General features: G+C 46.2%; 1 protein-coding gene across 18 annotated transcripts in view; it reads left to right on the top strand.

The window, feature by feature from the left end:
• Window positions 1–1,171: 1,171 nt before the first annotated feature.
• afdna (afadin, adherens junction formation factor a) overlaps window positions 1,172–21,529 on the top strand; it is a 76,195-nt gene continuing 55,837 nt past the window's right edge. For 14 of the 18 annotated variants that reach the window (XM_027284634.1, XM_027284638.1, XM_027284633.1 and 11 more), the window contains exon 1: window positions 1,173–1,506. In XM_027284634.1, coding sequence (XP_027140435.1) covers window positions 1,405–1,506 — 102 coding nt within the window. In that variant the 5' untranslated portion in view covers window positions 1,173–1,404. Of the gene's footprint in view, window positions 1,507–21,529 lie in introns of all 18 variants that reach the window. The other 4 variants (XM_027284625.1, XM_027284632.1, XM_027284637.1 and 1 more) reach the window with 2 other exon arrangements.

Here is a 21,529-nt window from a genome sequence, read left to right as displayed (position 1 = left end):
ACTGAGAGAAGTTCAGTTTTCTTAAGGTGAACAACTACGGAGGACAAAATATGACAAGAGCATAAATAAATGAATATTTATTTATAAATTTCTACGTGTATTGATTTCTCTGTTCAAACTTGTGTGTGTGTTGTGTAAGTGAGTCATCTGTGTGGCCGAGCTGACCAATCCTTCCCGTCAATTAGCACACAGACACAGAAATATGTTAAAATATTTAAACGAATACATGTAAAATATTTAGGTAAATAAATGTAGAAATATATACATAAATTAATGTAATATATATATAGAATAGAGATATTTACTATATAGATATATCATATATATATATATATTATATAATCTAATACATATAACATATTTAAGTAAATAAATGTAATAAGATAATGAATAATGTAAAATGTAATAATAAATATATGTAAATATTGTAAATAAATGTGAAATAGTAAGTACAAAAGTAAATTCATGTAAAATATATATATTTATATAATAAATACAGCTAAAATATATAAATAAATACCTGTAGAAATACACGAATAAATGAATAAAAAAACCCCTTTCATTAGCAAAATATAATACATATATAAATATGATATATTTATTATATTACATTATTTCTGTGTATTTGTTTTTTTATTTACTTCAGCCCTCCGCAGAGTCTTTTGTTCACTTTAAATAGTGTGTTTGTTTATATGTGAATATATTTTTAATGTGCAAACAAACAAATAAAATACAGAAATGAAAAAAAAATAGATTTATAGATGAATGAATATATTTATTGTTCATTATTCATAATCATACAGTGAGTGTTTTTCTGCACACACGTTATAATAACTATGTTTACATACATGACATTGCAAATTATTAAACTGTAAATTTGATCTTTTATATATATATATATAAAGTTTATATATATTTATATTTTGTTCTTAATAGATTAGTTACTTGTTTACATGTTGTTTTTGTTTGTTTGTTTACCTGGAGTATTGTAAAGTATTTCTGATTGTGGTGAATGAAGAAGTTAAATATTAAACATTAATTAAGATGCGGGTTTAATTAGCACACGCGTTGACGTAATGCTACAGACGCGGCATCATGAATCAGCGGAACGTTACCGGAGCTCAAACGGTTAACGGCTGTGCGCGCGCACACACACACACGCACACACGCATCCAGAGAGTGCACCGGGAGCGCGCGCCGCTGGGGCACCGGGAGCGCGCAGCAGAAACAGACCAGACAGCAGGTCGGTCGGTCGGTCGGTCGGTGAGCAGAGAGACACGGAGCACGCCGCGATCTAACGAGCACACCTGAACGTTTCTGTGGACTAACCGTTACCGGGAACTTTTTATCCAGCGGTACCGACGGACGGACAGCGGGGCACAGACAGTAACCGGGCCGGTCACCATGTCGGGCAGCAGGGAGGAGGAGAGGAGGAAACTGGCCGACATCATCAACCACTGGAACGCCAACCGGCTCGACCTGTTCGAGATCAGCCGGCCCACAGAGGTATGAGACCACCCCGGCTACGAGGAGCAGGAGAGGCCGCGGACCCACACGGGGCCCTCTCTCTCTGTCTCCGGACCGTAGAGCGCCCACTCTCTGACACTTTTGTCCGAGACACGAGCCGCTGTGGACGGCGTGGTTCGCTCGGTCCGGTCGGTGCCTGGAGGGAGACTTAACAGCCGAACTCCATTGGAAAAACCGGCGATTTACTGTGTCGTAGCATACACGTTACACGGCGGGAGGCCTTTAATATCAAACACAAACATTTTAATACTCATAAATTAATACAATAATTTAAATATTTAAACATTTTTATTAAAAAAAAACATTAAACACAAACGCAGCGTCGGCTAACTGAGCTAGCGGCTACCGCCCACAGCAGCTAGCTGTTATTAAAGTTCACATTTCACAGGGAAAGATTATTATTTATGTTTTAACACACACGCCGAATTATGATTTAATATGTGTGATTTATTTATTTTATCGAGGTTTGACGTGTACGTGTGAGCTGAGGGAGCTAACACAGAATTCCCATGTTTTTAAATGGAGTTTGGTGGGAGCTAAGTATGTTAGCCACATTACCTGTGGAGCAGAAACATGGACAGCTAGTGTTGTTTTAAACCTTTATCATGATATAATATAATATAACATAATATAATATAATATAATATAATATAATATAACTATGCTAAATACCAGGCCGGTGTTAGCTGGGTGTGTTGGCCCGGGAGGAGGCGGCTTGCAGCCGGCTGTTGGTGCCCAGCAATGGCTGACGAGCCCCGGGTGTGAAACAGATAAAAACCGGCAGGTATGGAGCTCACACAGCTCCACAGAGCTCCACAGAGCCACCAGGACGTGTGTGCATGCCATGTCTCCTTGCATTGCTTGTTTGACCCCCTGCAACATATTGAGGAGCTGTGCTGGACCTCCTCCTCCACCTTCTTCTTCTTCTGGAGGTGGAGGTGGTTGTTTACTAACAACATGACAGGATCAGGAGCTCCTCCCTGCAGGATTTAGGAGCCTGGTGGAGCATCTCGTCGTTGAAGTTAGTCAATAACCTCACCACTGATTTATCGCCCCCCCCCCCTCCTCCTCCCGGCTTGCAGTGTTTTTAGGCGGGTAGCCCACCCCCACCTTCTCCTTAAGGGGGTGGCGTTGGGTCCCCACTCCTCGTCTTGAGCCGATTAATTTATCAGGATTGAAGCTGGCCAACTGTTGGACACACACACACACACACACACACACACTCACACACGGTGAGGAATGATTAACCCGGTCCAGAAGTATTGCTTCATCTGAGAGTTTGACTTCAGCGTGATTTAAATGTAAGCAGATGCACGCCACACCCTCCACACATGTCAGCTGGCAGGAGCGTCCTTCACACACAACTGTGATCGGACTGATTTTAATTTCTGAATTTTTAGACCAAACCGCCGCCGAGAGCGCTGTGAGATCACTCGTGTGATTAGATTAGCCGTGCGTGGCTGATTAGTCTGGAGCAAAGGTTCTCAAACTTTTTAATCTGGCAGACCCTAAACTGAAAAGTCCTGCTGTGCTGGGGGACTTACGACAGGCGGGCCTCGGTATAACATAACCGGTGCTCGAGTCACGTGGTGGGGGCGGGTAGGCAGAGACGTGGGGCTTATTATTTTACAGAATTGAATAAACAAGAGGCTCGGCAAGACGAAACACAATAGATGGAGAGGAATTCAGGCTCAGGCGAGTTTGTTTTATTTGGATAAAAAGGAGGTGGGAAAGTTTTTTTAGTTTGCAGGAACCATCATTAGATCAAATGAAATGATGTCAGGAGCATCCTCCCCCAAAACACGACGAGGTTTCACGTGTTTGACACTTTGAATGTCGGCAGCTGATATCCAGGAATGCTGAGCATGAAGGAGAAGATCCTCCTGAATATAAACTGTGATGCAGAGCGCCGTACGTCCACAGAGACGAGATGAAACATCTCTGAATCTTTGGATACTCAACCTACGGACGAGGACGAGGGACAAATGACTTTTAAAAGAAGTCTGAGATCTTGATTCTGAGAGTTAATTACCCGCACGTACAGAACAAACAGAGCTGGTATGTTCAGATAAATGATAAAGTGGATTAGTCATATCGCCTCACTCAGGCTAAAGGCAGTGACATTGTTGTAATTAGCAGGTCTGACTGTTGAAGCGGCCTCAGTCGGCTTCATCTGACGGATGTTATGTTGCATATTTCTTGGCAGAGGAGGTGATGAAGTCATCTCTAATGATTAAGGCTGAACAGTGTGGAAACAAATACATATATAGAGATTATGTTGTGACTCGTGATTAGCAGGGATGATCGTTTTTTTGCATAGAGAACAAAACTGTTAAAATCACGACGATGTGGCTTTTTTTTCGGGGTGTGTACCAAACGTTTTCTCACATCTGGACGAGATTTGTGGAGCGGAGCGTCTCTGCAGCACTCGGTGTTTTATCATGATGCTGTTTTGTCGCATATCAGGAAGAGGCTCGAGTTAAATCTGTCGGACTGGACTTTTTATTTGCACGATTGATCCTGCTCGACTCCACTAAACGCCGAGCAGCACATCAGGTTATACATTAAAGTACTGGAGCTGAATCCCAAGTTTTAAAGGAATAAACAGAGTAAACATCCTGTTACGTAGTTTCACTTCCAGTTCAGTGCTGAGAACAGGTTTGACAGACGCTCTGCTCAGCTGAACAGATCCAAACACTCTTTAAATGCGCCTCGTGTGTTTATTTACAGCCTTCGACTGCGAGCCGTCTTTCCGCTCTCTCCTCCGTCTGTCTGGTTTTTCTGGTTTCTCACTCTCAAACGTCTCGAATTTGTCGCGCTGAAACCTGCGGGTGCCTGTCAGCTTCACACGAGGTCGACAAAACGAGTCACATGTGGGAATGTAACAGCTCCATGCACTGAATGAGGCGTGGAGGTGGATGTGGCACACCTCTGGCCTCGGTTCAATGTGCTGTCCCTGCTGAACTGAACGGGAAATTCAGGAATGCTGCTCTCACAGGATGTAGCTGCAGAAGGTGGCAGACTGCAAATACAAAAGTCTTAATGTGGCTTCCTGCTCGACTCTGTGAGCAGAGATGTGCTGCAAGACTCTGGCGTTTTGTAGTCCGGTCAAGTTAGAGTGTGCACGCAGAAGAAGCTGTCAGCTGTCGTGTAACTCGGATATGAAGTTGCTAATCGGACTCAGCGACAGCATTAAGATTGGACAGAGCACGGGTGAGGTCACCAACAGGCCGCCGTGTTGGATGTACTGCTTCCTCCGCCTCCCAGCGAAAGATGGGGATTGATAAGATTTATCCGATTCGGATTCCATTATCGATTCTGCTTATCGATTCGATTCTTTATCGATTCTCATTTAGGAAAAAAAGGAGAACAAACAGTTTGATCAGCATCAACCTTGTTTAGTTGAAGTATCACGACCTTACAAAACCAACAGCGAGGTCAGCAGAGGCCACAGCCTGGATAATAGTAACGATGTGTAACTACCTTCTGTAGTAACCACAGAGGTGTTCATAGTCTGGCTGCTGCCGCTGCTGCCAGGTTGAGATTCATCTCCAGTCTGAAGCGTGTCAAAAACACGACATTCATTTAAAAATATTACATGTTGTGTGCACAAATGTTTCTGCATGTTCGTCTAATCCCTCCCGACGCTGTTATCTCCACTTTGCAATGATTGCAAGTCGCCCTGTTGACGTCTGTTTTGGTGAAATGCAGCCGAACTTTGGAGCGTTTGAACCGAGTGGGTGACATTGTTTACTACTGATTGCACTGCACGTGAGAAACTTGCGTAAGTTACGTGGCGTAATTAGTCGTGCTTTCTGGAATCGAGCGTGCGTAACTTTCTGTGGAAGTTGCGTGACGTAATTCGTGCTTTCTGGAATCAGTAAGAGAATCGTTAGATAAACGGCCAAACGATTCCATGGAACCTGTGACGACACCCACCTGTCAATCAAAGCGTCCACGCTCTTAATCCTGCATAATTAAGCCGTGATATTAAATTAATTATCGATGCAGAAAGTCTGAACCTGTGTGTGCACTCGGTGAGAACTCCACTTCCCAGCATGCTGCAGCGTCACACTGTTGAGGACAAACAGACGAGCAGAGCGATTATTCGGCTATTTACGAGCAGGAAGCTCATCGCCACCTCCTCGCCGTGACATCAGCGACCGCTCCCTCCTCCCCCCAGCAGCACAGGAAGCAGGAGCCCGACAGGAAGTGTGTGCTGTGTGGCGATAGTGGGTTTCCTGTGGCGTGAGCTGTAATGACCGGGTTGTTTTCAGATTTTTCTTTCCTTTATTCCAGATTGCAGCAGGATTATTGTTGCCGTGCTGTGACGGACATGTTGACGGCCGTCCGTCCTGTGCGTGACGTCACAGACACGTCGTCCACGTTTTATTCTGTCAGCGTGATTCCTGCTGATGGAAGCGATTAGTTTTGTCTGCCCGGCAGTACGAGACACAAAGATATCCAGTACATGATGTTTGATTATGAAGTTAATTTAATATCTGTGTGTGTGTGTGTGTGTGTCTGTGTGTGTGTGTGTGTGTGTGTGTGTGGACCTGTTTTCAGCTGGTTAACAGATCTGCTGTCCTCAGCCACAACTACAACACACACACACACACACACACACACACACACACACACACTGCATTTATCTGTGTTTGCATTGTCCCTCTGTGTGTTCGTCGCCTCTCTCTCTCTCTCTCTCTCTCTCTCATCGTGTCATGTGGCCACGAGCTGCCAGCGTCGCCATGGTAACGCCATAGCTGTGATGAGCAGTGACTACAGCGAAAGAGGCCTCTCTCTCTCTCACACACACACACACACACACACACACACACACACACACACACACACACACACACACACACAGCAGTTGACAGGCTTGTAAAAGAAGTGTGTGTGTGTGTGTGTGATTGTTAGTCTGCAGTAATGATCGTTGTGGTTGTAGACGGGTACTCTTAAAGGGACAGTACGGGTGTTTTGCAGTGGGGTAGGTATGAGGTGTGATCGGCGTGTTACCTGCAGCAGACGGCGGATCAGCTGTCACGGCTGTGCTGCAGTCACCGATTGTGAGTGTGGCTCTCACAGCTGGATTATTGTTGATGGATGCTACGAGCAGCTACGTCAGGCAGCACAGAGCAGATGGAGCTTTTAAATAGCAGAGCTATCCCTTTAACACAGGACGTCATCGTCAGTGAACCTCCACACCTCCACCTGCAGAATAACCACAACACCTCGACAAAGTGAACACGTTCAGTGATTTAACTCTGCAGGTGGAGGTGTGGAGGTTCCCTCTGAAGCTGAGGCTACATTTACACCTGTTGAGTCAAGTGTCTCGTATCCAGGTACAAACCACAGGCCACACGTTGGTTTACAGGTTATTTATTTCTCTTTGGTAACTGCCAAACATGCTGAACATGCTGGTCAGGGATCAGCGTTGTTTGTGTTGCAGATCTAATTTCAGTGAGTGGCTGTCAGCACATCATCACTGATGTCGTTAAACCTGGGTGGAGTGAAGGCCACATGTAGGTCTTCACCTTTTTCTAACATGCAGCTCAAACTTCATCCTGAGCTGCAACACCAGCCTCCTGAAATGTTTTTCTGCTGGAGTTTGTTCACACAATGACAACCTGTGAGTGCATGAATACCTCTGTGTGCTGAGTCTTATCTGCAGAAATGTAAACATGCTCTGTGGCTCAGGCGAGAGCTCGTATCAGGAGCAGCGACGTGACGTTTCTCTTTCATGCTTCACTTCGTTCACTCTCCTGTGGAAAGTCCTTCAGTACCTTTTTGAACACGTGACCATGATTTATCGAAGCTGCGCTCTTCAGAGGACGGCTCAGTCGCCATGAAACAGGAAGCAGGACGCTGATTGCTTCCTCGTTTTGACACGTTCCTGTACAAACAGCCACTGTCAGCTGTTGATTGGTGTTTCAGCAGTTCATCAACAAAAGATCACGACCACGCGTCTCACAGCCTGTCCTGCACAGTTATGACCATCTCTGTGTGACACGCAGACAAGCTCAGCGAATCACAGCTCCGTCATGAAATGGATGGAGGTTCTTGGTGTGAACTCCCCAGCTCAGTATCTAATCGTCGCTCAGCCACATCGCTCAGCGTGCGGGCTGGAATCGATGCGGCCGGCCTCGCTCGATTGGCCGCTGCCTGTTTAGAGAAGAAGGATGGGGTCAGGCCGGACAGCCGGGATATTTATCACCACCCAGAGATTCAGGCTGGATGTGGGTGACTATCATGATTTTAAGGTGTGTGTGTCTTTAAACGAGGTAAACATTCGACTAATTGCAGGTAGTTCCCATTTTTCAGCATGTGCCATCAAGCCCGACGTCGGCCCGCTCTGTTACTGTGTGTTTAGGCATCACAGACATCAGAGGGAGGCTGATGCCAAACAGCAACTCAAGCACATCCCAAACACAAACTTAAAGGCTCCTGGAAAACCTTGAAAACCGTCTTGCAGTCCCATTTAGACGCAGTTTCTAAAGCCGATCAGATGATTGAAGAAGACTCCCTGAGCGGTCCACATTCCCACATCAGCAGCATCGTCTCTGTGTGGGTGGGTGTGTGTGTGTTTCAGGGTAATATGTCATAGTTTTCAGGGTTCCTACCGCTCCTGGAATTCCTGGAATGCAAATGGAGTCTTGAGAGGTGGATTCCAGACGGAGAAGGTCAGGTAACCCGATAGAGTCCGCGTGGAAAATTGTGGGAATGTCGGAGGGGAAACTTTGATTTGGAACAGCGTGTTACTGCAGACAGCTCTCAGGGAAAGTTGGGTTGGAGTCCAGACGTTTTCTCTCTTTCTTTATTTTTTTGGAAAAGCGGTCATGGAATTTAAGGCCACAGCGGGAGCTTGTCTTCCCTCCCTGGAAGCACCTGTAGTCGATGATCTGTCACACACACATTCCTCCTCTCTCTTATCTCCGCTCTCTCTTTTCTCTCTTTCCTCTTGTTCTAAAACAAGCAGTGTATTGTGTGTGCTCAGCAGAGCAGCCCGCCCTAAAAGCTGTGTGTGTGTGTGTGTGTGTGAGTGTGTGTGTAAGTGTGTGTGTGTTTGTCCCAGCCAGCCTGTCAGACCGTGTTAATCCCTCAGAGGCCCGGCTCACCTCCTCCTCCTCCTCCTCTGGGCCTCTATTGGGTTTGTTTTGTCTTCTCAGGCGTCCTGATTGGCTCCCCTAGCCTGTCAATCACGAGCACGCTGGCCAATCACGCGGCCAGGTAACCCCCCCCCCCTCGTTGACCTCACAGGGATCAGACGCCAACGACGACGACGAGGAGTGTTTAGCAATGCTCGCTGTCAGCTCCCATGATGCTTTACGGCAGATCAATGTCTAAGTCGTAGGCCGCCACGAGGAGGGAAACTAAGGAGGGACCTGTGTGTGTGTGTGTGTGTGTGTGTGTGTGTGTGTGTCGTATTGTTTACCACATGCTGGTCAGAGGCAGGAGGCGGCAGGACGTCAGTGTTCATGTGCAGCTTCTGTCGATAAAGTTTAACACAGGAGCGGTCTATAATGTCAGTAACTGATCGTCGTGGCAACAGTCGCCCCAGGAGAATCCATCAAAATGTTCAGAAAGCTTCGGGATTGGCAGCTACAGTCGTTTATGTGTCAACAAACTGGAAGTAAAAAGTAGATAAATATTTATAACACTTCATAACATCTCCTGGATTCATATGAACGACAGAAGTTTGTGATATCAGCTGACGTTGGAGCAGAAACTGAGTTTATATTATGTAGTTTATTCACAGGAAATAAAAGTTTATTGCAGCCAAAACAATCAGTTTTAGCATTTTTTAAAACAACATTGTTTTTTTTTTGAGAAGGTTAAAGGTCCAGTCTGTGAGATTTATCAGTGTTTATCAGCAGGAAGGCGGGTCCTCTTCCACGCAGTCCGCCGTGAGTTTTTCCTACATGCTTGGAAGAAGAGGGTGAGGCGTAGAGAGAGTGTTCAGTCGGTTGCAATCTGCAATAAATGTTATAAATCTGCGGCAGCTGGACTTAGATAGATGATCTGTCCATTTGGTCCAGATTTAACCTTCGCAGTTCCTCAAACGTCCACCTGAGGCTGGCTCCAGAAGTGAGTCAGTCTCCATAAGTCCCCATGTTAGACAGCAGAAATAAACATGTTTACAGCCTGGTACAAAAAACAGTTTTAGTCTCTGTAGCTAATTTCCCCGTTCATGACAACTGTACTGAGGGTGAATTTATATACAACTCACCTGTTCACATTATATTAAGGCTTAAAGTTATGCAGGATTAAGAGCGTGGACGCTTTGATTGACAGGTGGCTTATTTGAGTAACCAGGCGTCATTCAGCCGCCTCAGGTCTTTGCCAAAGCCTCCACCTGAAACCTGAGGCTGATACAGGTACAGAGATACGTCTTTATACTGTCGGTGCTGCAGCCTCAGTGAGATGAACATATGAAACAAATAAAGATTTTATGTCCATGCAGCACTTTAACAAGCTTTATATGGAGCACTCGAGGCCAGCGTGGCTCCCATCGTGATATCGGACCGGACAAACTGCGGTAGGGTGTGATATGTTTCTGTATTTCTGATTGGTTAAGCTTAATTACCAACATAGCAACCCGTCCACAAACACACAGGGACATTCCTCGACTTTTAGGATGGGGACCACACATTTTTTGGCGCTGCATCTGTGTGTTGCAATGTTTGCTGGTTTGGTGTTGTTGGTCTGTGAAAAGTATCAGCATACCAAACGTGTGACAGCAAAACCTGCAGACGGACTCGACCGGACTCTGAAAGAAGAGCTGAAGTTTGATTTAAGGCCACGACGAGTCGAGATTGATGCTGCCGCTACTTCATAACTTCAGTTACGTCATGACACTTTCCTTATAGAGCAGGTTTAGACCGTACTCTTGAATTATATTATTTACAGAGACCCAACAGTTCCCACCATGAGCAAGGAACCTCGAGCAGAACCCGACCCATGGTGGACGAACATCTGGCAGTGTAACGGCTCACGGTTCTGCACAGGCGGCTTCAGTGGGAGGGATGATGCTGCCTGGTGGTGCGTTATGAACGAGTATCCTATCCTATCGTTTAATAAGTCTTTGTGTTGGAAGGGGTGGGGGTGCATTCCAATTCAAAACACTTTACACGACCTGTTTAGCACCAAATAAAACATAGTGATGCAGCTAAAGATCCAGGTAGTGGTGGAGGAGACCAAAAACAGAGCAAAAAAGGAGAGTCAATGTTGGACTTAAAATTGTTGGGTGGCCTGAAATATGACCACAAATAATATGAGATCGACTTTATTGATCCATACAGAGGACATTCACTTACAGGGGCGTCCTCACCACGTACGAGAGGCTGAGTCCTTCCTGCAGCGACCCGGTTCTGACTCCGGCCTGTGGTCCACGGACGCTCCCTTTGCTGTGTGTCGATCCCCCTCAGTGTGTTCATTCAGCCTCGTCTCTCTGATGCTACGTCAGCGTCTCCATCTTCGTTCCCCGTGATAACAGACGGTCCTCGCGGTCTGCACCGTCTTGTTAAACTGTTACCTGGTGTCTGTTTGCTACGTCACCTCTCAGCAGGCGTCCAGGTGCTGCACATCTCCTCCATCACTGTTGTTTGTCCTGACCCCACTCCTCTCATCTGCTGGTTGTTAGACGGAGCTGCACCCTGTCCTCGCCTCGCCTCGCCTCACCCTGTCTCAGCTCAGCCCCACCCGCCTGGTGGGTCCTGGTGGAGAATTCAAACATAAAAAAAAAAAAAAAAACTACAATAACACAGTCTGAGGCTGACCTCAGCGGGCCGGGGACTTCCCTCCACCCTGCTCCACCCGCTCGTATTTGTTGATGTTAGCTGTCCACCCCCATTTCATACGAATGTCTTCGACGCACACACACACACACACGTTACCGTGTGACCAGAGTGTGTGTGTGTGTGTGTGTGTGTGTGTGTGTACCTGGGAATTCAGGGTGTAAATCTTTCTCATGGAAGAGGAAGAAAAATAATGTCTGTAACTTGCTTGTGTGTGTGTGTGTGTGTGTGTGTGTGTGTCCAAGCTACTGTTCCCGGTGAGTTGTTTGTCCAAGGAGTCAGCGCCTGATGTAAATGAACTACATCATCCATCAGCGCTGTAAGCGGCAGAGTCCGCCCCGTAACGCCGTCGTTACCGGATAATTTCTCCAACCAGAGGAAAGTATCGGATCCTGCACATGTGGAAACGAAGCTCGGAGCAGCGCTCCGGCTTTGAACTGTGTGTTTTTTTTTTTGTTTTTTTTTTTTGGTGAAGGCGGTGATGATGTCAGCCGCTAATTTGGATACTTGTGGCATCAGTTGCATCAGTTTTCAGGATATCTGCAACTTTCATCAGGACGGTTCAGTGCAGAGTTCTTGAATCAGGTCAGAGAGAGAGAGATCCAGAGTGGAGCTAAAACATTTAGTCAAGTAATCAGTGACAGAAAATGACTGTTTTGATCATCAGTCCACGTTTGTCACGTTTAAAAAATCAAATATTTGATGTTTCCAGCTTATTAAATGTGAGTATTTGCAGATTTTCTGTTTTATGTGAAATATTTTGGATATTTTGGTCGAACAAAACAAGAAAATTAAAGACTCTGTGAGCATTTTAGACTAACTGATTGATTATTAAGAGAAAATGTTGCTCAGTCTCTTTTGTTTGTTACCTTGCTGCTCATACTGTGTCCTGTAATACCAGGCCTCCACATGTTGTTTGACTCGTGGGGCTCATAAGGACAGTTCTGTATTACAGAGTGTACCGACACTCCTCTGATAATCAATCCATCGTTTCAAGGAGAAATGCCAAAGATTTGATGGTTCCAGCTCATTAAATGTGAGTTTTTGCAGATTTTCTGTTTAATATCGATGCAAATTAAAATTTTTGGGATATTTTGGACTTTTGGTTGAACAAAATAAGCAATTTAAAGACCAACGTGAGCCTCTGATCGTCATTTTTGAATATTTTCCGACTCTAAACAGAGTTCATGAGCGTCCTCATATAGTCGTCTCGTAGTGACAGCTCTGCATCGTGACACGAGGAGGAAACGGTTCATGAATGAAGCAGCGAGGGTGTGACGGCTGAGCCAATCACAGGCGAGGCTCAGAGATCCTCGTTTGGTGAGATTCAGGTCAGCGATGAGCCGGGAGGAGGAGGAGGAGGAGGAGGAGGAGGAACGCCTCCGTCTTCGTGATGAACTCTGTTCATACGATGTCGCTGCATGTTTCGCTCCTTTCTTTGTCGGCGCTCCTGACACCTGAGAGCTGGGCATGGCTCCGCATACCGCCGCCATGGCAACATGACACCCAGCTGTAAAAGCGGTTGCCATGGCGGCGTTCGGTAGCTTGGTGCGGTGTTGGGTTACTTCAACTTCATTCATGGCCTGCTAACAGAACCGGACCTGGTTCTAGACCAGCAGGGAATAACGTCACATTACTTGATGGACTATGATTGATAAGTAGTGAACCGCTGACCCAGGAGCCAAACCGGGCAAAAAAAACACCTCGGTAGGCTGTAGTCGCTGTTAGACTAGTTCAGGAGGTTCTGCTCTGACCCATGAAGGTAGACGCTGATGCAAAAGTCTGATGAAATCCATAAAACATGAGGAGAAAGCTGCGACTGAAGTCCAGGTTACTAATGTGAGATCTTCACGTGTCGTCAAAGCTCTCATTAACGAGTTTCCCTGCAGCTTTAATTAGCGGTTGTAGCTGTGAAGATCAGATGAACACAAACCACGACGATGTGTTCAAGTCCAAACAAACCGACTAAACTCAGACGGAAACACATCCTGGAACACGACGAGAGAACATTCGTCAGCATTTTGTCGAAGCACTCGAGATGTTCGAGCCTCGACCACTCTGAACAGTGATCAGAGTCTGAGCTGGGTGAATGAAACGTGTGACCTCTGTGGTTATTAAAAATCAGAGGATGGAGCTTTAAGGTGCGTCACACAGCTGTTAGTGATGCACAGTCAGTAAACTCACGGACTGACTGACTGTTCTGCTCTGCTGCGTGTTGGTCAGTCGGTTTGTCGTCACGCCCTCCCTCCTCTGTGTCTGCAGCAAAGTCAGTGCTGAGAGCGCGATGTGGGCGGACCTGCATAATTCATGTGTGTGTATGTGTGTGTGTGTGTGTGTGTTCTTATTCTCTGCACGTTGGGACCTTCAAAAGCGCCGAGTAAGGTCACGTCGGTGTGTGTGCACGCATGTTTGTGTGTAACTCCATAGCCCCGATCACACGGTGGCGTGTTTAACCAGCCGCCCCCCCTCCTGCACGCTGTTATTGATCTTTGTTATACACACACACACACACACACACACACACACACACACACACAGAAGCATGTGTGACCTTTCTGAAGTCTCCGTCTTCTCTTAGTTGGTGAGAATGGGAGCGAGAACATCAGTAAATGGAGCAGAAGTGAATGCTTCCTCTGTCCCGTTAGTTTCTGTCTCACTGGACTGATGCAAACACAACCCTCAGACCGAGAGAACTGGGACGCAGCCATAGACATAAATAATACAGTAAAAAGATATTTAAGAAGAGAGTCCACAGAGTTCACTCAGGCTCGTCTCCTCTCTTAGTACCCTGTGATAACAGACGCTGATCATGGTTTGTCTTTAGATCCAGCTCTGCGTCCTCGTCTCCTTCCTCACTTCAGCACAGATCCAAATTCTGAATTCGATGACAGTTTTTTATTGAACACATCCAATAAAAGTTTGGACAGGATCGGGTCATGAAAGGAGCGACCTCGAAAAGCTCAGTCGAGGTTCAAAAACTACAAACAGTCCGACAGTTCAAGGCCGCATTCAAACAGGATCAGACGCAGCCTAGGAAATGCAGGTTTTTCCGTTCATGTGAGTTGAGGTTGCGTGTTTGGCCGCACACGATCAGACGCTCAGACCGGTCAAACCTCCACAGCCTGATCCAAACTCTGAGACTCGACCTGCTGTGTTCTGACTTTGTTTATTTCATGAATCTGTGAGTCTGGCTGAAATTTACACTGCAAAATAAAACATGAAGAAGTTTAACCTGTGTCTGAGCGAGCAGTGGATGAGAGTGAGCGAGCGCCGGCCTCGATGAAGTCGGTTAATCAGAGAAATGAAAAGTTTCACAGCGATTACGTTCGTCACAAACGGACACACCCCGATTCTGTCTGAACGTGACCTCATATCTCACTTTTTAAAGAAGAAACCAATGAACTAATTTAACAACAGCACGTCTGTCTGTGTTTTATCAAACTAAACTTCCTCCACGTCGTCTTGATCCATCGTGACTTTGTTGTTTTCTTTGTCCCGTGTCCGATGATCCGTGATAACTCGACATGTTTTCAAATGAAGTCCAGATTCTGAGAACAAAGACCCGAACACATCGCGGCCACTCGGAGAGAGAGCCGCCCCGCGTTGTTCCTGTGTCTTAACTTTGAACCAGCGATGATCTTCACAGAACAATGGCTGCTCTGTGGTGGTCAGCGGGCCGGGCCTCTGCTTATTAACTGTGTGTGTGTGTGTGTGTGTGTGTGTGTGTGTGTGTGTGGACAGTTTGTGGCGTAAACGCTGTGTTGGGTTCGGTGTGTGTCGTCTTAAAAGACACCTGAAGTCCGTCGATGGCGGTGTCAGGTATAAATCACGCCTGTGTGTGTGTGTGTGTGTGTGAGTGTGTGTGACCATAGACAAGCTCATCAGCTCTTCCCGGCCTTGTGGTGGGCAATTACCACACACACGCACACGCACACACACACACACACACACACACACACACACACACACACGGTGATCTCCGTCCAGCCTTGATCCTCGTGCGTCGCTCGTGGAGGCGTGGAGGTCGTCATCAGCTCCTGATTTGCGACCCGGAGCGTCAGCACCAGGTCCACAGGATTTATACCCACAATGCCTCAGTCTGTCAGGGTGACAGGGGGGAGTTGGTCGCAGGGGGGGAGGTGGAGGAGGAGGTGGAGGAGGAGGTGGAGGAGGAGGTGGAGGAGGAGGTGGAGGCTGCACGGGCTCGATACCGGCACAGAAACTCACCTGAAACAAAGAGTCTTTTCTTTGCAGCCACAGAGGAAATGTGTGCGTTCAGTCTTTCCTTTCACTCGCTGCCTCTCTTTGTTTCTGCTGCTGAATCACACACGGCAACAGATCGACACGTCGGATCACGTGACGCCGCCGCACCGCTCGGTGTCTAACGTTTAATCTTTGCAGACGGTCAGAGAGGTCAGAGGTCACGATGTTATGGATAAAGAGAAACCGAGGCGTGCCGTAGGGACGGGTGAGGGGCAAGGAGATGAAGGGGGGGAGGCACGAGAGGAGAAATCCTGATTGATTGAGGAGTTCAGAGGTTGACGAGTGTCGGCGGGGAGACGGGAGGGAACCTGGACGGAGCGGAGACTCCTCTGGGTGGAGGAGGCGTCTTTGTGGCTCAGTGGACAAACTGAATGATCAGGGACACTTTGATTTGGTTTCACTGCTTCCATTCAGGATATTTAGAGTCTCAGAATGGTCGACGTGATGATGGACATCATCAAGACTTCCTCTGCGGTCCGAAACTGATGAACTCATTTATATAAACACATCGTCTGTGTATGAAGCTAATAAAAGTTAAGTTGTGGTCAGTTTTTTTGCTCTCCACATGAACTGCTGCAACCAAAACCTGAGCAAATATGACTGGTCATCACACTAAAAGTTGGACTAATGCCACTAATCAGGTGATCGGCGGTTCGATCCCCGGCATCTCCAGATACTGAAGCCATCGGTGTGTGAGCTAATGACCATGCAGATCTGTCTCCAGATTGACTTCATAAAGTCAGAACCAGCACCAGTACCAGCCTGGCAAAGCGGATATCTGCATCTCTTCGAGTTCATGTTAGTTTACGTCTTTCTGTGTTCAGAGTCATGTTAATAAAATCTGGACAGTCACGGTGGCATCAGATGCTTTGAGATGATGAACGGAGGTCTCGGTGTCATGTGAGACAGGAAGTCCTGATCATACGTGTGTCACATCTGATACTCTGCGTTTCTATTTAAAGACGGAGAAAGTAACTCTCCTCCTCCACGCCGTGGATCCTTTGTCTCCTTTTCTTTGTCTCTCTGCCTGATGTCTTTGAAACGTCTCAGCTGGGGGACGAGTTTCCCTCCTCCTCCACCTCCTCCTCCACCTCGCAGCTACAGCTGACCTTAGACATGAATCCCCCCGTGTTACTGCTGCAGGTGGGGCTGCAACAATATTGACTCAGGAGCTCAGGAGTTCATTTTATTAGGCTCATGTCCGTGTGTGTGTGTGTGTGTGTGTGTGTGTGTGTGTGTGTGTGTGACGCACAGCAGCTGGAATCTGTTCTTGTGTTTTTTCAGACAGCCGTCATCCACAGAGCTCCTCTCCTCCTCTTTTTTTAAAATCGTCTTTTCAACGGCACAGGATTCAAGTGTCGAGCGTCTCCATGGAAACAAGGATCACCTTTTTGATTTGGAGTTCCAGCGTTGGTCTTTTAATTGAACACGGAGCTTAGAACTGAACGCTGGATAGATAATTAGAGTAACGAATCTATGTGTGTGTGTGTGTGTGTGTTTGTGTGATGGTGTGTACATGTTGTCCTTAAACCCAGACGTGCCGCTTTGTTCGGTCTCGTCACACCGGAGGCCCAAAGTGGTTTTACGTGTTCGGAAATGGAGCTCTGGTTAGTTTCCTGAGCACCTGATAACCCCGCTACACACCACACACACACACACACACACACACACTTTCTCTAAATACACCCTGGGTGTGTGTGTGTGAGTTTAAAGACGGATTTGGAGACTCGCTGCTGTTCCTCATAAGACGGAGAGAGATGTGGAGAGACGATAAAAGTGACGGAGACGTGAAGCGATGACGTGCTCCGTCACAGACACACACACGTGATGACACGTGCGATGACATCATGCTCGATGACATCATGCTCGATGACATCATGCTCGATGGCGTGCTCCTGAGGACAGTTTGGATGATGTTCCTGCACACGGAGCAGGAGAAAGGAGAAGGTTTATTCAGTATTCTGTGTTTTCTGCATCGAGCAGCTTCTTCACGACACAGATCGATAATGTCACAGCTACCGAACTACAGCCACCGTGCTCGTCCTCTTCACTCTCTCCTCCTCTGCCATTACGTCCATTGAAGCTGCTGTTAACGGAGCCTCACTGTCCATCAGGAGTGTGACAGTTAGCTGAAGGTTTTTCTGTTATCTGAACGTCTGAAGTGAATTTACCGTGTCGCTCTCCGTGAATCTCGACAGACGCCAGGTGTGATCTGACGTGAACGAGCACAGACGTGACCTTTGACCTCTCTCTGCGCTGACCTCTGACTCTGAGGTGTTAGTCAGAGAGCATGATGGGTCGGGGTTATCTCATCACAGCAGGCGTTCACTTCAATGAGACACACACACACACACAGACACACACAGACACACACACACACACACACACACACACACACACACACACACACAGGCTGAAACGTTCTTTCATGGACGAGCTGTTTGTGTCGTGGTACTTTAAAATTAATTTACATCTGAGCTAACATTAGCCATGAACAGCTAACGAACTGAGCTAACATTAGCCATGAACAGCTAACAAACTGAGCTAACATTAGCCATGAACAGCTAGCAAACTGAGCTAACAGCAGCTAACAAACTGAGCTAACATTAGCCATCAGCAGCTAACGAACTGAGCTAACAGCAGCTAACATCAGCTAACAAACTGAGCTAACATTAGCCTTCAACAGCTAACAAACTGAGCTAACATTAGCCTTTAACAGCTAACGAACTGAGCTAACAGCAGCTAACATCAGCTAACAAACTGAGCTAACATTAGCCTTTAATAGTTAACGAACTGAGCTAACAGCAGCTAACAAACTGAGTTAACATCAGCTAACAAACTGAGCTAACATTAGCCTTTAACAGCTAACAAACTGAGTTAACATTAGCCTTTAACAGCCAACGAACTGAGCTAACAGCAGCTAACATCAGCTAACAAACTGAGTTAACATTAGCCTTTAATAGCTAACGAACTGAGCTAACAGCAGCCTGAGTTAACATCAGCTAACAAACTGAGCTAACATTAGCCTTTAACAGCTAACAAACTGATGTGTTCCCCTCTCGGCTGCAGCGTGAACGTAGCCAGAGCGTAAATCACTGTAACTGTAATTAGCAGCCAATCAAACTTCGTTAAACGGGTAATTAGTGCTAATATCTGCAGCTTGGCAGTCAGTAGCTCGACTGCACACGCTCAGAGAAACAAACACTTTCTCCCTCGCTGCTCTCCGTCAGGTTTTATCTCTGATAAGAGTTATCTGCAGCGCTGGCCTACTTTGTGTGAGTGTCATAAATAATCCCGTCTCTCAGGTTTAGTCACAGGTATCGCTCACATATCTCTGCTCCCCTCAGCCTCCATACATAAACACATTCCTGCACTGACGAGTAGTCCAGCTTCAAAGACTTCAGCTCTGACCTGGACTGGATTTATGTGATGTGCAGCAGCGTGTAGTTGGCGTGTAGCGGGCCTCATCCGGCCTGTTGTTGTGTGAAATATATCAAATAAAAATCAGAATGAGAGATGCACAGAGGATAAACTGAACGCTTTGTTCTTGTTCTGCCCTCATATTTTATATTTTTTAAGCACTGAGCTGAGACTGAGGTCGAGCTCGTGTCCTTCAGACTCCAAATAAACTTTATATTCATATTTTTATATTTGTGTATTTAAGCAAACATCAATGAAAGGTGGCTGCGTCTGTACTCTGTGATTTAGCTTTAAGGTCACATTAGATGTGATTGTGTTCATCTGAATATGCTGTGGAGACGTCATGACCTCCTGCTGCTGCTGCTGCTGGTTGATTGTTAATCCATAAACTCTCCTTGATACTAAAATATGTAATTCAGCTGTGCAGCCTGTGAGGTTTGAGCTATAATCTAATGTAGCTCTTCAAGTAGGATAAATCTGAGAGAGTTAAATGATGCAAACAACCCCAAAATTCATGCAAGACTCATGCAAGTACGACGACTTCTTCAAGTGCTGCATTTAATTTAAGTTAAAGGTTTTCTTCTTGTTGTTGTCACGCGACTTCATGCTCCACCAAAAGTGTTTCAGAAACTTTAACTTGCTCAGATTTTGTTCCACGTGCTTCTAAATATGCTGCAGAGTTCTGGCTGTTTTTACGATTGCATGGTTTTATTTTGAAAATCCAGTTATGGTGAAATTTGTCCTTTTTAAATATCCAAACGTTAAACATATTTATTATAAATTAATTTTGTGTGTGTGTAAAGGTCTGGCCTGCATGTTTCACATTATTTAACTCGACCTTTTCAAAATGCTCTTAAGGTGGAACTTTAACTTTCACTTTGTGCTGCAGCTGCACGCTGAAGACAGTTACAAACAAATCACGTCGGGATCACGGGCTCAGATTTAAAAGTGTTGGAACGCGTCCACGGCCTTGAATTAAGGAGATCCAGGCCTGGGCAGAGGTTTGGAGGTGAAGAGGAGTGCACTGTGTCACGGAGATATGTAGGAGAAGTTGGACTGTACCACTGGACTGTTTAGGTGTGGAGCTTCAGGAGTGGACTGGACCATTGCCATGAATGTGTGTGTGTGACTACATGTGGTGGAGTTCCTGTGCTTGTACTGGACTGTGTGTGTGTGTGTGTGTGTGTGTGTGTGTGTGTGTGTGCGTGTGTGCGTGTGTGCGTGTGTGCGTGTGTGCGTGTGTGTGTGTGTGTGTTAATTATCCACTGCTGTCTCTTCGCTGGGCTTTTGTTTGAACCCAAGTGGACTGGTGTCTCCACGGTAACAGTTACCAACGGTTACGCAAGCTTGACAACGGCAACCCTCAATGACCCACATTCCAGCAGTAAATCACAACACACACACACACACACACACACACACACACACACACACACACACACACACACACATTCCCGGCTCCACCCTTGCCTATCGAAACTATGCTCAGTGTTTCCACTCTGTGTCTGTAGAGAGGGGGAGATAACGGGGGAGAGCGATGGACGGAGAGAGAGAGAGGACAGTTCTGTCTTTCATGTGGGTGGGGAAGAATCGTCTTTCTCTAACGGTGCAGTCAGAGGCTGTTACAGTTTGAATCACTCGATCTGTCGCCTCACAAAGCCGTCGGGTCGGTCGTCTTCCCTTCTTGGCAACGTCTCTCTATAAAAATTAAAAACTGCTTTGTTGTTGGCATCCTGACAGGAAAGATACCAACGTTTGTACAGGAGCCACGAGCAAGAAGAGCTTTTTATCAAATACAACCTGAAACCAACAGCTAACAGACTGAGCTAACAGCAGCTAACAGACTGAGCTAACAGCAGCTAACAGACTGAGCTAACAGACTGAGCTAACAGCAGCTGTTTCTGCTGTGTCAGGTTTCTGGTCCTGTGTTTGACTCTGCAGAGCGACACGTCAACATGTAGCTAATGAACGTGTTACTACACACAGTGTGTGTTTTAGCCTGTGTGTGTGTGTGTGTGTGTGTGTGTGTGTGTGTTGTGAGATGAGATGGACGAGAAAGCTTCAACACAATAAATGTTGTCGCTTTATTTCATGTGTCAGGAAGGACGGAAGTTTCCTGGAAAGGAGTGAGTCCTCTGGGAAAATATGAAAAATACTTGGAACAAACAACAAACGGTTATTTCTGTTATAACGCCTCATTAAGAAAACATACAGTGACAATAAAGACTGAATACATGAATGTACGGAAGCCCCAAGCGGTCATACATTCATACATTTGATTTCCTGTTTTCTCAGGATAACGAGCTAATTTCATTTATCCGTGTCATTACGTCAAACTAACAAGCTTGAGATAACAAAACTGCGTTTTCCTGTCATAATTAATTTGAGATCTTGAAAATATTTAAAAATTGTTGTCATTGAAGTCGGTTACAGCACATAAAAGAGTTGGTATGCAGCCGACAGCTCAGTCAGTGAATGAATGAACGACCTGCTGGCACGCTCCCCTCGCTGGCTCTCGGCCA

Source organism: Larimichthys crocea, chromosome XI (genome assembly GCF_000972845.2).
Source record: "Larimichthys crocea isolate SSNF chromosome XI, L_crocea_2.0, whole genome shotgun sequence".
Lineage (NCBI taxonomy): Eukaryota > Metazoa > Chordata > Actinopteri > Sciaenidae > Larimichthys > Larimichthys crocea.
Note: the sequence above shows the minus strand (reverse complement) of the source record. Positions and strands in the feature narration are given on the sequence as shown.